This window comes from Notamacropus eugenii, chromosome 3, assembly GCF_028372415.1.
Source record: "Notamacropus eugenii isolate mMacEug1 chromosome 3, mMacEug1.pri_v2, whole genome shotgun sequence".
NCBI lineage: Eukaryota > Metazoa > Chordata > Mammalia > Diprotodontia > Macropodidae > Notamacropus > Notamacropus eugenii.
Window position 1 is genome coordinate 204,789,708 of NC_092874.1, and position 16,596 is coordinate 204,806,303.

A 16,596-nucleotide genomic window follows, 5' to 3' on the forward strand; every position below is an offset into this window, starting at 1 on the left:
AAGGACCTGTGTTTAAATGTGGCTTCAGGTACTTACTAGGTATATGGCCCTGGGGAAGTCATTTAACCTTTTTTTTCCCTCAGTTTCTGTATCTGTAAAATGATCTGGGAAAAAAACTGACAAACCACTCCAGTATCTTTGCCAAGAAAGCCTGAAATAAGGTGACAAAAAGTTGTACATGACTGAACGAAAACCATCTCCTAATTGGTGGACCCCAGAATAGTTTTTTTCTCAGAAATAGAATATGTAGTATGGTGGGAAAAACAACAAATTTGGAGTCAGAGGAGATAGATAGAAATTCTGGCTCTGCTATTTACTACCTATAAGACCTTAGCCAACTTACATATACTCTCTGAAACTCAAATTACTCCTATCTAAAATTGACTAGATTTTTTTAGGCTTTTCAATTTGAATTCAGTTAAAATATAATATACTACAAACAAAAGAGTAAAGGAAACAGATTTCTGAAAAGAATATGAAAATGGCAACTGAAGCACAATAAAATTTTATTCTTTCAGCAGTTAAAATCTTCTTTTACATACATATATTTATATCTATATATCTCTAGATATATAGATATATATACACAGCAAAAAAGGCCAAAAACCAGTCCCTGCTTTCAAGGTGTTTATTGTCTAATGGCTGAAACAATATGGGAAGAAATATTTAACAAGCAATCTATATATAAGTTATGTAGGAGATAATTAATAGAAACACTGCAATTAAGAGAGTTTTGTAAAGACTTCCTGTAGAAGGTGGGATGGATGCCAGGGAGCTCAGTAGATAGAGCAGAGAAATAAAACATTCCAGGAATGGGGGACAGCCAGAGAAAATGCCCAAGCTTAAAGATGGAGTGTCTTGTTCATGGAAGAATCAAGAGGACAATGTCAATATGTGTCAGTGAGACAGGAGTATATAAGAAGACTGGAAAGGTAGGAGGGGACTAGATTATAAAGGACTTTGAATGCTAAAGAGAGCCTTTTGTATTTGTTCCTGGAGTTTATTGAGTAGAAGGAGTGACATGATTGGACCTTCATTTTAAGAAAATCATTTTAGTGACCAGATGGAAAATGTCTTGAAATGGTAAATGACTTCAGTGAAGTTAGTTCAATAATCTAGGTACTAGGTGATGAGGGCCTGCATTATAGTAGTCACAATGTCAGAGGAGAGAGGGGGGCATATTGAAAGATATTCCAAAGGTAAATTTAGCTGGCCCTGTGGCAACTGCCAGGGAGAGCTCATGATGAATCCATGATGACTCTTAGATTGCTGGCCTGAGAGACTGGAAGATTGGTGTTGCCTTCTGTGGTAATAGGGTAGGAAGGAACAGGGGAATGTGTAAGGGAAAAGATAAATGAATTTTGTTTTGGACATACTGAGTTTAAGATGTCTACTGGACATCCAGTTTGAGATATCTAAAAGATGATTGGAGACAGGAGATTGAAGATCAGCAGTGAGACTATGTCAGGAAAGGTATTTTTGAGAATCATCAGCATAGAGATGGTAACTAAGTACATGGATGCTGATGAGATCACCATAAAGTAGTATAGAGGGAGAAGAGAAGAGAATCCAGGACAGAACCCTGAGAGATAACTATATAGTTAGAAGGTGTGATCTAGAAGAAAGTCCCTTTCTAATCTCTCAGATGATGAGTAGCATATTTTATCATTATTGTAGCCAATATCAATCAAATAGTTTCTGGCGAAAGATGCCAAATTTCAAGCAAATGATGTTAAATTGATTTTGAATTTTTTATAATATATGTTCTATAATGATTTTGAATCTTCCATATTAAAACATAAAATTACATGCTTTTTATCTGTAGTTCCTATCTGATTTATATTTTGTAAATAAAAACAAATATTTTTAAATGGTCAAATATGTAATAATAATGTCTTTTTTACATATTTGTTATATCTGGTCTGATTTTTATGTGGTGTTGAAATTATTAAAAAAATGTATGCAAACGTAGTTTTCTAGGTCACTCTGTGGCCTGCAGGAGTTCTTATATACTGTGTAGTGGCTTCCATTTCCATTTGTGTTTCACACTGCCATCTTACAGAATCTACATCAGTAATTTATGATGAATTTCTATATGCATATTATTTAAAAACAAAAAGTACTGCTCATGAATTCCCTTTTAGTATTTTTGTATCTCTTAAATAAATGTGAGTAGCATACTTAAAAATATAAATTATCCGTTAAAATTGATAAACTGTGTGTATGTGTTTTGCATTTGTAGCTGAGATTTGACTTTTTTTTCATCTTAATTGATTCATGTCTCCATCACATCCCTTACTGACAGAATAGCAGTATCTTATCTATTTTTAGTTTCTTCAAAAGCATTTTTTATCACTAGTCAGAGATATTTGGCTAAACATCATCAAACTATCTTGAACTAGAGAAAAATTTATCTCCAGTTTTAGTCACTCATCTAGGGTTCACAGGCCTTTAGTTTAACAAATTTGTCGTACTTCTAACTGAAGACCCTGATAGTGTCCTTTTCTGTCCTATGAAGTTAAAATTACCTTTTCCTGACCCCCCCCCCCAATTTTGTACCTTCATTCTGTTTTTTTTCCCTAATTTATCCTGTGCATAACATGTTGAAATGTGGTTATTTGCATATTGTTTACCTCTTTAGACTGTGAGCTCCGTGAGAGCTCACACACACACCTTTATTTGTATCCCCAGCACTTAGTATGATGTTTGGAGCATAGTAGATGCTTAATAAATGTTTATTGGCTATTGATCATATGGTGTTCTTTTGTTCTATGCAGTCATTTTTAAGCACTACATATGGAGTTTAAATAAATGTTATTTAATAGAAAAATGGGGTGTCATTTATGTAAATTTGGTTTCAGTGGAGTAGAAAAGTGTTGGAAACTACAGGAATCCCAAGACCAGCTTCCTTCAAATTGTTCTTTAGTGTCATCTTCATAGAATAAAGGGAGCACACAATGTTGAAAAGTTCATTTTTTTCCTCAATAGGCAAGTAAAAGACCAAAATAAGAAGGTCGCCAATCTGAAGCACAAGGAGCAGGTGGAGAAAAAGAAGAGCGCGCAGATGCTGGAGGAGGCTCGGAGGAGGGAAGACAATCTCAATGACAGCTCTCAGCAGCTCCAGGTCAGAGCTGAAAGAAAACATCAATGGGGGTGGTGGGGATCTATAATGGCCTGTTGTTTTTCTATGCTTGGGTGTTTCTCCCTATTTCTTTTTGCTGCCTTTCTCCACTGTTGGTCCAGTTGAGCTCAAGCCTCCCCTTAGTTAGTGCCTCTCTTCCTCTGCTCCCTTCCTTCTGCTGATACTTGATACTTTTCTTCCTTCTAACATTAACATACTCCCTTTCATTCTAGATCCTCTCAAAGTGTTGTTATCTTATGCTCATGAAAACCAAGGTCCCTCATAAAATCACTGCATCCTTGGCCCACATCTTTAGTATTGGGAACTGTCCATGATTTATGGGCCCAGAGGGAAAGTGAACATACTTCTTGTTCCACATTTTCATTTGCTAGCCCTCTCTCTGCCGCTTTACTTAGCTGTCCTCCTTTGAGCTCCATTCCACTTCTCTATCAGCAGGTCCCTAAGTCATTCCTCCTGTTTTCTCAAGAACTTCAGTTCTTAGCTCACAGTCTTCTTTTCCACTACACATCCTGCTCTTATATTTGAGAACTTTATTGATGCTATAATTTTTTTCATTTGTTTTGTTTTTTTCCATGTTTTCATTAATATTTTGCTGTACCCTCACCAAATATTGTTTTCCCACTTTTTTAACTTCTTCATCTCTTATCTCAGTTGGTTCTACTTGAGCAGCTAGAGATGTGAAAGATCATGGAATCACCCATAACTCAGTTACCTCAATAATCCTAGATTCTGAAATTCTTCTCTCTGATAATAATGATCTGTTCTCTTATCTTTCCTTCTGCTTCATTCCATAAATGTTTGTTCTTACCAAGGCAAACACTTGATTTCAGTGCCCTCACTTCAGTCACTCTTCCCTTTATTTCCCTGTTCTAGACTCACTTTCTTTTCCTTTCTGTCCACTAATCCACTATAAATTGTATTGTAGTTGAGGCACTTACCTATACTCATCTTGTTCATTAAACAGACTCATGATTCATCTCCCTGCTTCTGGTCTCTGTCTTTTTCAGCTTTCTTCTCCATGATTCCCATAGTAACCTTCCATGTTGTTGGACTGTCACTCACCTGCCTAAAAATCTTCAGGAGATCACTTGATGCCTCAAGGCAAAATATGAACTCAGTTGTTTGGCCATGGGAAACCCTCCACTCTTTCATTGCAGCTCTCCTTTCTAATTCAAATTTCATACAAACTAATGTGCTAACTATTCTCTGAACTTGGCATTCCATATCCTTTATCTCCCCTTAATCAGACTGTTTCACTTTCTTCTTTCACCATTCAAGGTTGAAATGTTTTTTGTTCCACTAAGGGTTAATGCTATTACTCCTTGACAATAATAACTGTCAACTTGGCAGAGTTTGTTCTAAGACAAACAGAATTAGACTGTTTGCATGTGTTTATTTCTCTCAAAGCAGGCAGACATGCATACATTTGGAAATGAGCTCACTTTGGGGTTCAGCTTCACAGATTATATGCCCATAGAGCAAGGGAATGCTTCCCTCCCCTCTCTGATTCAGGATGCTCATGTCATCAAAAATTATAGTTTCCATGGAACAAGAAGGTACCCCCAGGATGTCATAAAGTAAGAATATCAAGATAGTGTCTTTATAAGAGCATGCTGTAAAACAATAAGATAAGAGAAATACCAATCAAGATGGTGTCTGGTTCAACTTGCCTTATCTTTATCAGTCATAAACTGGAGTATGCTCCCAGTCAGCTTAATTTTGGGGTTCAGTTAGAGAGCATGCAAAGGATTATGGTATGTTAACTCACAGTGGGCCAAATGTCCCTTTTTGATTGGCCAGTACAGGATTTAGGGCTCTTTCATGTGATGGGAGTTTCAGATTGGTTCTACATCTCTGATATTCATAAGGTACTTTAAAGTTTACAAAGTACTTTACATAGGTTTTCTACTTGAAACTCCTGAAAAGCTAATGAAATAGAGATAATAGGCAATATTATTCCCATTTTATAGCAAAGGTTAAATACTCAAAAGTTAAAATAATTCATTCATAGTCATTTGTGTTTCACAGCGAGGTCATGTCAGAGATGGTACCCAAACCTTCTTGATTTCACCCCTTTATCCACTTCTCCATTGTCTAAGTCAGGTTGCCTTCTTATGGATGATGAGGATAATGATGACAAATATTATTATGTTATCTTGAGTATGAGACGTTGGGCATCTGTCACATTCTGGCTATGATCAAAGAACTGTGCCAGATGAAGGGTGATTCAGTATCATTAGCACCTGTCAGAGTCTTTTCCCTCACATAATGGGTGCTAAATGTTTGCTGAGTTGTACTAAATTCCTCCTAGACCTATTAGCATTTTTACAAAAAAAAGCTTTACAGGGAGAGGGAAAATTTAACTTCACTTCCCCTCCTTCTTTCCTTAATCTGCTAGCCCCAGCATGGTGCTCTGGAGTCCTATAATTTAGTTTAATATAAAAGATGTATTTGTAAAAGTGTTTTGAGTTTTTATGCATTAAATTGTGTGCTTTTGGCATAGGAGAGAGGGTGAGGGGAATGGAAGCTATTGAAAGATCAGTTTTCTATGCTCAATTTTTTGGAAAAGCTGAACTTTATTTTTCCCTTTTTTTGGTGGGGTTGGAGAGACCAAGCTTGTTATTTTATCGGTATGGATCAGCAGTCTCCAAAGTTGAGTCTATGGAACAGAATGATCCAAGGAGAAGAATCACATCGTACCCTCCCTTTGATAACCAATTAACGGCTTGTCTTTAGCACCACTATACCATATCCTTCAAATCCCTCTCACTCTGCTCCTTCCCACAGCTCTCCTTCCCTAGTTTAACCAGGTATAGTCATCTTAGGGCATGAGAGATCTAACTTAACTGAGTCCAGGCGCCAGCACCAACTGCACTAGCTTACCCCGCAATCCCTCTCCCACCAGTCTGTCCACTTGATCAGCACTGATTGAGTACTCTGCATTCTGGTACAGTATCTTCTCAGTAACTACTCCCCTTACCTCATTTTTAGTAGCACAGGGTGAAAAGGCATGGATGGACTATGACTTTTATTTCCTACCGAAATCATCCTTCTTTCAAACTTCTGAGTTTCCATTTGGGTTAATACTTTTAACTCTACCAGGTTCTCAACTTCCTCCTTATTCTCAGTTCTTCATTAATTGACACTGATCACTTCAAAGTTACCAAAGATCTTTTAATTACCAAATCTGATAATCCTTTTTCAATCCTTATCCTTATTGCATTCTCTGCAGCATTTGACATATTGACCACCCTCTCCTGCAGTATACTATTCTTTCTGGATTATCATGCCATTGATGTCTCCTGGTTTTGCTTAACCAGTCTGACTGTTCCTTCTCATTCTCCATTACTGGCTCTTCTTTACTATTACATCCACTCCCTGTGGACATACTGCCTTGTCTTCTTTATACTTAAAAAATTGTTGCTTTTATCACCTCCCATTAGTTTAATTATCAGCTTTCAAATCTATCTTATCTATCTGTATATTCAGTCTAAATCTCTCTTTTGAATACAAGTCCTGTAGCATGAACTGCCTAGTGGACCTTTTGAATTAGATATTCTTTAGGCTCTCATTCAGCATGTTTGCAGCAGTACTTATTATCTTTTCCTCCACACTTTTAAGATCATCACCATCTTTCCACTTACCCAAGTTCTCAGACTTGGTGTTTTCCTTGATTCCTTGCTTTCCCTTATTTTACGTAGGCAGTTAGTTGCCAAACCTTGCCTTTTCAACCTCTGTCGAATCTGTCTCCTTCTCTCTACAAACATAGCTGTCATAGTTCAGGCCCTTTTCACCTCTTAACTGGACTTTTGCAAAAGCTTCCTAATTATTCTCTGTATCTCAGATAATTCAGTGCTAATAATCCAAGACATCTTCCACATCGCCAAAACGATTTTCATTCAATAACAGGCTCTCTATTGCCTCTAAAATCAAATATCTCTTTTTTTTGGCACAAATTTTAGAATGTACTTATTAGTACAGCAATATGTGTACATAGTTTATAAATAAGTAAATATACATATATTGGACTTATGTGTGCATACTTTTTTTATTGGTAGAGGTGTATGATCAAAAAAGTTTGGTGACGGCTGGTATAGTGAACTTGCAGTAATTCTATTTATGAAAATAGGTCAAATCTGCTTTGCTTAAAGGACTTGTTCAGGGTAAGATCGCCACTCTGTACCATAGGTAGAACGCCAACCCAGTTTTTTGTAGCTGTAAAACTAGTACTTCTCTGATCATTTTGCTGCATTATTTCATTTCCGTAAAGCAAAAATTCATATGTAATCCACTGGTTGAGTTGAATTAACCTCAGCATTATGGTGTTTTAAGAAGGTGCTTTGTTTGTTTTGTCTCAAACTCCCATTGAAAAACCTCAGATTATTAGGTTCTTATTGCTTCCCATAGTTGTCAACTGGTTATATATGATATTGTGGTTTCCTCTGCTGTAATATTCTAACATTTACTGTTATGGCTATGGAATCATTTGGTTACTTGGAAGTATTTGGATTCAGTAAGTAGATTAGAGGTTGAATTTGGGGTGAAAGTTTGCAGAATTTGGGAGAAATTGATAAAAATTTGAAGAACAATCTCTAAGCCCTGATACTGGTTCATATTGTGTTAGTGGGTAAGAGAAGTAGAATGAAGGACAATTACAGAGAATAGGAAAAGTTTAAGGAAAATTAGAGAAGAGAATCAAAGGAAGAAGATAGAGGGAGAAGATAGTTGGAAAGACAGAATAAGGTAAATCAGAAAAGGTTAGTGAATGATTAGTGTTAATCAGATTGAATGGATTGCTACCATAAAATGGTAAAACCAACTGGAGATTGATACAGGCATGAAAGAGAAGAGGGAGATTTGTGTCTGTGGCTGTGGAGATGTTGAGAGTAAGGAAAAGGAATGTGAGTGAGGTTGTAAATTTGTTAAAAAATGATAATTGACCGTAAAAGTTTTACTTGAGTGGTTAGCGTTGTAAAAGCTAAGAATACACCTTAAAACTTTGTAAGAACCAAGGCTGGAGATCTCTAACATTATAGAGAATAAAGAAAGTTATACAAAGCATCAAATGTAAGATGTTTGCATTTCTGCCACGGCCAAGTGACTGTTATCTGTTTTCTTCTAAGTGTAGGCTGATCTTGCTTCTTTAGGAGAAAATTAAGAGACTTTCCGGTTTGCTGGGGAGTAGAAGGGTTCCTAAAGGAAAACAAGGTTTCAGTGGGGAAACAAAGGATCTTAGGTTGAGGAGGAGGAGGAAAAACTTGCTTGCCTTGTCAGGAAGATGAAGAGTATTCAGAAGTGAAAGAAAAGGGAAAGAAAAGCTCTGCAATTAGAGCTTTAAAAGAGACTTGTTCTGACAAGGTTGTCCTTCTAAGAGTGATATAATAGGGCAATAGAAGTTATCAGCTTCATCCACTGAAAAGTTAAGTAACTGAAAAGTTGTTAGATAATTGCAGGCCAAAAAATAGTGCATTGACTAGAAATGTTACATCAGCAAGGGTGTTTCAGGTTAGACGAAGCATAGGGCATCTCCAGTGACTAAGTGGTCATAAGACAGTCATCTGTTCTTGTTGAACAAGAGGAAATACTCTGCAGATACAGAAGTAAGTTGGGGGATTTTCCATGTAATTGAGTCACCTCTGACACATTGGGCTTGGTCACTATGGCAGGGAAGAATAAGGATACAGGGCCTCTAGTTAACTTCCTGTGAGTAAACAAATGAACCTAAAATCTGCAACTCACAGCTCTGGGGCATTATATACGGAACTTAACAATCACTATCCCTATGAAATCATATCAAACTGATTAATGTTGTTTAGAACAGAGAAGGGTTCCAAATGAATTCTCACACATATATGTAAATATGCTAAATTTAAGCAAAAGACAATAGGAATGAATGGTCCTAATGTAATTATGTTTAACATAATCATGAGAAAGAATAGAAATAAAAGTATCATTCCCTAATATGTTAAGAATTTTATGTTAGATTGAGAGAAGAAAACATTAGGAAGTCCAGAAAGAATCACAAACAGGAGAGCTGTGAAAATTACATGTTGAGTTTGTTATACATACACACACACACGTGTATATAGGCAGCTCAGTGGTTAGTGGATAAAGCACCAGGCCTGGAGTCAAGAAGACTCATCTTCCTGAGTTCAAATCTGATTTCTGATTTATTAGCATTGTTACACTAGGTAAGTCACTTGTTTGCCTCTGTTTGCTCATCTGTAAAATGAGCAGGAGAAGTAAATGGCAAACCATTCCAGTATCTTTGGCAAGAAAACCCCAAATGAGTTGACGAAGAGTCAGACAACTGAACAACAACAACAAAAATATTCACATATACGTATACATGAAGGCAAGCTGTATATGTCATGGAGATCTGCTGTTTCATGTTACATTCTTTTTTTTTCTTTTCTACTGTGTATATGAAAATTCTCATTTTATTTGGCATTCAGTAAGAATTGTCTATAAAAATTTTTGTATATAAAAAACTAAAATTTTTGGAAGGGTTACTGGAAGACTGGCATACTGGTGCACTGTTGGTGCAGTTGTGAATTGTCCTAGCCATTATGGAAAGAAATTTGGAAATGTGCTGAAAAATCAGTAAACTTTTAAAGAAGGGAGGGAGGCGAGCATTGTTTGAACCTTACTCTCATTGGATTTCCCTCAGAGAGAAAATAACATACACACTCAACTCAGTATAGAAATCTATTTTGCCCTAGAGGAAGTATGAGGGAAAAGGGGAAAGAAATGGGAGGGGAAGGTAGACAGAAGGGACAGCAGAAGAGAGGGAAAAAGTAATAGGGAAAGGAGGAAGAAAAGGGAGGAGGGCTGATAGAAGGAACAGAAGATTGAGGGAGTTGGTGGTCAAGCAAAATACTGGTGAGGAATAGAAAGGAGAAAAGAGATAAAAAAGCCTAAATGAGGGGGAAATAGGATGGAGAGAAATACACAGTTAGTAAACATAACTGTGAATGTGAATGAAATGAACTCTCCCATAAAACAAAAGCTGATAGCAGAGTGGATTAAAAAAAATATGTTGTTTACAAAAAACACATCTGAAGCAGAGAGATATACCCGGAGTAAAGGTAAAAGACTGGAGCTGAATATGTTATACTTTAGCTGAAGTGAGAAAAAGCAGGGACTTGCTACAGCTCTCCCCCAAAACCTAATCAAATACTTGTATAAAATTACTCTAAACAAATTACAGAATGACACAGTGAAGCAAATATCCAGACCAAGTCAGCCTGGAAGATTGATGGGAAGCATCTATTGTGCCAGGTTGGTAACAAAGCGTGATCCAGTGTGGGCTGAGCTGTTACAGATGGGACCTGAGCAGGCTTAGGGGGAACTGAGTATCTGGCACCTGTGCGATTTCTAGACTTTATAACCCCTCAATGCCAAGGACATATTGGAAAGTAAGTGGAAAAATCCTGTCACACCTGTGTGAGAGATTAGAGTGGTCCAGTCCCAATGCCAAGGCAGCAGGAGGGGGTAGAGGAGCCCACAGCAGTGGCAGCAGCAGAACAGTAGCAGCAGGAGCAGTGACAGCTGCCACTGGAGCTCTAGACACACAGATTGAGGGGGAGGGGATTGAGCATCTGGTTGACAGTAGACCTTCCACCCCCACTGAAAGCAGAGAGCTACCTTGACAGAGCTCAAAAGTTAAGTAAATGGCTGAGGAAATGAGCAAAAACCAGAAAAAGAATCAGACTATGGAATCTTACTTTGGTGATAAAGAAGACCAAAATATACAAACAGAAGAAGACAGGAAAATCAGAGCTCTATATCTAAAGCCTCCAAAAAAAACCATGAATTAGTCTCAGGCCACAGAGGCCCTCTTTAAGGATTTTGATAATCAAGTAAGAGAAGTAGAGGGAAAATTGGGAAGAGAAATGACGATGATGCAAGAAAATCATGAAAAACGGGTCAACTGTTGGTAAAGGGGACTCAAAAAAATGCTAAAGAAAATAACACCATAAAAAATAAACTAACCCAAATGGCAAAAGAGATCCAAAAAGCCAATGAGGAGAACACCTTAAAGAGCAGAACTGACCAAATGGAAAAGGTGTTCCTCCAAAAGCTCACTGAAGAAAATAATTCCTTAAAGATTGGAGTGGAACAGATGGAAGGTAATGACTTTATGAAAAATCAAGAAATTGTCAAAGAAAGCCAAAGGAATGAAAAAATAGTAAGCAATGTGTGAAGTATTTCATTGGAAAAAAAAATTGACCTGGAAAATAGATCCAGTAGACAGTTTAAAAATTATGGGATTATCTGAAAGCCATAATCAAAAAAAGAGCCTAGACATCATCTTTCAAGAAATTATCAAGGAAAACTGTCCTGATATTGTAGAACCAGACAGTAAAATAAATATTGAAAGAATCCACCAGTTTTGCCTCCTGAAAGAGATCCCAAAAGGAAAAGTTGTAGCAATATTGTAGCCAAATTCCAGAGCTCCCAGCTCAAGGGGAAAATATTGCAAGTAGCTGGAAAGAAACAATTTGAGTATTGTGGAAACACAATCAAGATTACACAAGATCATCTAACAGCTTCTACATTAAGAGACCAGAGGGCTTGGAATATAATATTCCAGACATCAGAGAAGCTAGAATTAACACCAAGACTCACCTACCCAACAAAACTGAGTATAGTACTAAAGGGGAAAAATTGGTTATTCAGTGAAATAGAGGATTTTTCAACCATTCTTTTTCTTTCTTGTCTCCTTGTTATTTTATTTGTTTTCAGGGTTCTACAATCACTTCCACATAACTAGATTTTTTTTCTCCCTTCCTCCCACCTCCCCTCTCCTTCCCTGAGACAGCATACAATTTTATATAGGTTCTACACATGCATTCCTATTAAATATATTTTTGCCTTAGTCATGTTGCATAGAAGAATTAAAATGAATGGGTGAAATGAAACAAACCAAAACGTAATACAAAAGAAAATGGTCTGCTACATTCTGCAAATGAATTCCATAGTTCTTTCTCTGGATGTGGAAGGCATTTTGCCTTAAGAGACCATTGGGAATTTTTTAAGTCCTTGCATTGCAATGAAGTTCTAAGTCTACTAGAAAAAATCCACACACACTGTGGTTTTGCTGTGTACAGAGTTCTCCTGCTTCTGCTCCTTTCACTCAGCATCAGTTCATGTAAGTCTTTCCAGGCCTCTCTGAAGTCTTCTTGTTCATCATTTCTCATAGCACAGTAGTATTCCATTACATTCATATACCACAATTTATTCAGTCATTCCCCAATTGATGGGCATCCCCTTGATTTCCAGTTTTGGGCCACCACAGAGAGTTGCTATAAATATTTTTGTACATGTGGGACCCTTTCCTATTTTTATGATCTGTTGGGGATACAGTCCTAGAAGTGATATTGCTGGGTCAAAGGGTGTGCACAATTTTGTAGTCCTTTGGTCATAGTTCCAAATTGCTCTCCGGAATGTTTGGATCAACCCACAGCTCCACCAACAATGAATTAGTGCTTCAACTCTCCCACATCTTCTCCAAGATTTATCATCATCCTGTTTTGTCATGTTAGCCAATCTGATAAATGTGATGAGGTATTTCAGAATTGTTTTGACTTGTGTCTCTCTAATCAGTAGTGATTTAGAGTATTTTCTCATATGACTATAGATGGCTTTAATTTCTTCCTCTGAAAATCGCCTGTTCATATCCTTTGGCCATTTATTAATTGGAAAAAGACGTGTTCTTGTACGTTTGACTCATTTCTCTATATATTTTAGAAATGAGACCTTTATCAAAGACACTAGTTGGCAAAAATTCTTTCCCAGTTTTCTGCTTCCCTCCTAATCTTGGTTGCATTGGCTTTGGTTGTGCAAAAAACTCTTCAATTTAATGTAATCAAAATTATCCATTTTGCACTTCATAATGTTTTCTATCTCTTGCTTAATCAAAAATTCTTCCCTTCTCCATAAATCTGATAAATACACTATTGCTTGCTCCACTGTTTTGTTTATAGTATCAATCTTTATACCTAGATCGTGTACCCATTTGAACTTTCTTCTTGTATACGGTGTCAGGCATTAGTCAGTGCCTTGTTTCCGCCACACCGTTATCCAGTTTTCCCAGCAATTTTTGTCAGACAGTGAGTTCTTATCCCAGAAGCTGGGATCCATGAATTTATCAAGCAGTAGATTGCTGTATTCACTGACTGCTGTGTCTTGAGTACCTAATGTATTCCACTAGTCTACCCTTCTGTTTCTTATCCAGCACCAAATTGTTTTGATAATTGCTGCTTTATAATGCAATTTGAAATCTGGTAGCGCTAGGCAACCTTCCCTAGCATTTCTTTTCATTAGTTCGCTTGATATTCTGGACCTTTTGTTCTTCCAGATGAATTTTGATATTATTTTTTCTAGTACTAGAAAATAATTATCTGATAGTTTGATTGATATGGCACTGAATAAATAAATTAATTTAGGTAAAATTGTCATTTTTATTATATTGGCTCAGCCCACCCACGAGCAACTGATGTTTTTCCTTTTTCTTAGATGTGACTTTATTTCTGCGACAAATGTTTTGTAATGGTGTTCATATAGTCCCAGGTTTTGTTTTGGCAGGTAGACTCCCAAATATTTTATAGTGTCTACTGTTGCTTTAAATGAGATCTCTCTCTCTATCTCTTGCTGTTGGGCTTTGTTAGTAAAATATAGAAATGCAGAAGATTTGTGAGGGTTTATTTTGTAACCTGCAACTTTGCCAAAGTTGTTTATTATTTCAAGTAGTTTTTTACTTGATTCTCTGGGATTCTCTAAGTATATCATCATATCATCTGCAAAGTGTTAACTTGGTTTCTTCTTTGCCTATTCTAATTCCTTCAATTTCTTTTTCTTCTTTTATTGCTAGAACTAACATTTCTAGTACCGTATTGAACAATAGTGGTGTTAATGGACATTTCTTGTTTCACCCCTAATCTTACTGGAAATGTATCTAGCTTATCCCCATTGCATATAATGCTTCCTGAAGGTTTTAGGTAGATACTGCTTATTATTTTGTGGAAAGTTTCATTTATTCCTGTGTTGTCCAGTGTTTTCAATAGGAATGGGTGCTGTATTTTGTCAAAATCTTTTTCTGCATCTATTGAGATAATTATGTGGTTTCTGTTAGGTTTGTTGTTGATATGATCAATAATGTTAATAGTTTTCCTAATATTGAACCAGCCCTGCATTCCTGGTGTAAATCCTACCTGGTCAGAATGTATTATTCTCATGATAAATTGCTGTATTCTTTTTGCTAAAATCTTATTTAAAATTTTTGCATCTATATTCATTAGAGAAATTGGCCTATAATTTTCTTTGTTTTGACTCTTTCTGGTTTAGGTATCAAAATCATATTTGTGTCATAAAAAGAATTTAGGAGAACTCCTTTCCTGTTTTTCCCAAATAGTCTATATAGTATTGGAATTAACTGTTCTTTAACTGTTTGATAGAATTCACTTGTGTATCCACCCAATCCTGGAGCTTTTTTCCTAGGGAGTTAATTGATGGCTTGTTCAGTTTCTTTTTCTGAGATGGGGTTATTTAAGTATTGAACTTCCTCTTCTATTAATCTAGGTAATTTATATCTTTTAAAATAATCATCCCTCTCCTTTAGATTGTTGAATTTATGGGCATGCAGTTGGGCATAGTAATTTCTTATTATTGTTTTAATTTCCTCCTCATTGCAGGTGAGTTCACCCTTTTCATTTTTGATATTTGTAATTGGGTTTTCTTCTTTTTTTTTTTTTTAGTCAAATTGACCAAAGGTTTATCAATTAAATTGTTTTTTTTCATAAAACCAACTCTTAGTTTTACTTATTAGTTCAATAGTTTTCTTAATTTCAGTTTTATTAATCTCTCTTTTGGTTTTCAGTATATCTAATTCGATATTTACTTGGGGATTTTCAATTTGTTCTTTTTCAAGCTTTTTCAGCTGCATGCCCAATTCGTTGTTCTCCTCTTTCTCCAAGTGGTATAGCATCCAGATTCTTAGAGGAGAAGTTAAGGGAGTTACAGGAAGAAATAGACAGCAGAACTATACTAGTGGAGGATAAGGTTGATATGATAGATCTCTGGAGATAATTGAATGGGGATAGAAAGGAATATACCTTTTTCTCAGCAGCACATAGCACATATACAAAAATTGACCATGTACTAGGCCATAAAAACCTCATAATCCAGTGCAGAAAGCTAGAGATAGTCAATGCATCCTTCCTGGATCATAATGCAATAAAACTTATATGTAATCAAAGCCCATGGAAATATAAACCAAAAATTAATTGGAAACTTAACTGTCTAATCCTAAAGAATGAGTGGGTTAAACAACAAATTATAGAAACAATCAACAGCTTCATTCAAGAGAATGACAATAATGAGACAACCTACCAAATCTTATGGGATACTGCAAAAGCAGTTCTTAGGGGAAGTTTTATATCTTTGAATGCCTTCATGAATAAAATAGAGAAAGAGGAGATCAATGAATTGGGCATGCAGCTGAGAAAGCTCGAAAAACATTTTCAGCAATTCTTGATGAAAAGACCAGAACTGAATAGAAAATTTGTGTTTCAAACACAAGAATCAAGGGAAGCATGAAAAGTAAACAGGAAAGAGAAATCATAAGGGACTTACTTAAGTTGAACTGTTTACATCCCTACATGGAAAAATAATATTTGTAACTCCTGAGACTTTTCTCAGTATTTGGGTAGTTGGAGGGATTACACACACACACACACACACACACACACACACACACACACAGGGCTCAGGATGAGTTGAATATGAAGGGATGATATCTAAAAAAAATAAAATTAAGGGATAATAAAGGAATTTATTGGGAGGATAAAGGGAGAAATAGAATGGGGTAAATTATCTCTCACACAAAAGAGGCAAGAAAAAGCATTTTCAATGAAGGGGAGAAGGCAGAAGTGAGAGGTAAAAAGTGAACCTTACTTTTATCTGAGGTGGCTTTAAGGAGGGAATAACATGCATAGTCAATTTGGTATGAAAATCTATCTTTCACTAAAGGAAAGTATAGGGGAAGGGGATAAGCAGGGGGGGATTTTGGGGTATGGGATACAAGGGAGGGCAAATGGGAGAGAGGGGTAATTAGAAGTAAACACTTTTGAGGAAGGACAAGGTAAAAAAAAGGAAAATAGAATAAATGGAGGACAGGGTAGGATGGAGGGAAATATAGTTAGTCTTTCACAACCTAAGTGCTATGTAGGTGTTTTGCATGACTACACATGTATAACCTATATCAAATTCCTTATTTTCTCAATGAGGGTGGGTTGGGAGGGAGGGAGAGAAATTGGAGCTCAAAGTTTTAAAAATGAATATTAAAAGTTGTTTTTACATGCAACTGGGATATAAGATATACAGGCAGTGGGATATGGAAATTTCTCTTGCCCTATAGGAAGGTAGATGGGAAGGGGATAAGAGAAGGGAGG

General features: G+C 36.4%; 1 protein-coding gene across 11 annotated transcripts in view; it reads left to right on the forward strand.

The window, feature by feature from the left end:
- Positions 1–16,596, forward strand: part of ERC1 (ELKS/RAB6-interacting/CAST family member 1) — a 406,669-nt gene that overhangs the window by 194,871 nt on the left and 195,202 nt on the right. For all 11 annotated transcript variants that reach the window (XR_011977073.1, XR_011977072.1, XR_011977074.1 and 8 more), the window contains one exon: positions 2,989–3,124. Coding sequence is in view for 7 of the 11 variants with exons in the window: in XM_072654117.1 (XP_072510218.1) it covers positions 2,989–3,124 (136 nt within the window). In the remaining 4 variants the exon portion in view is untranslated. The remainder of the gene's footprint in view (positions 1–2,988; positions 3,125–16,596) is intronic.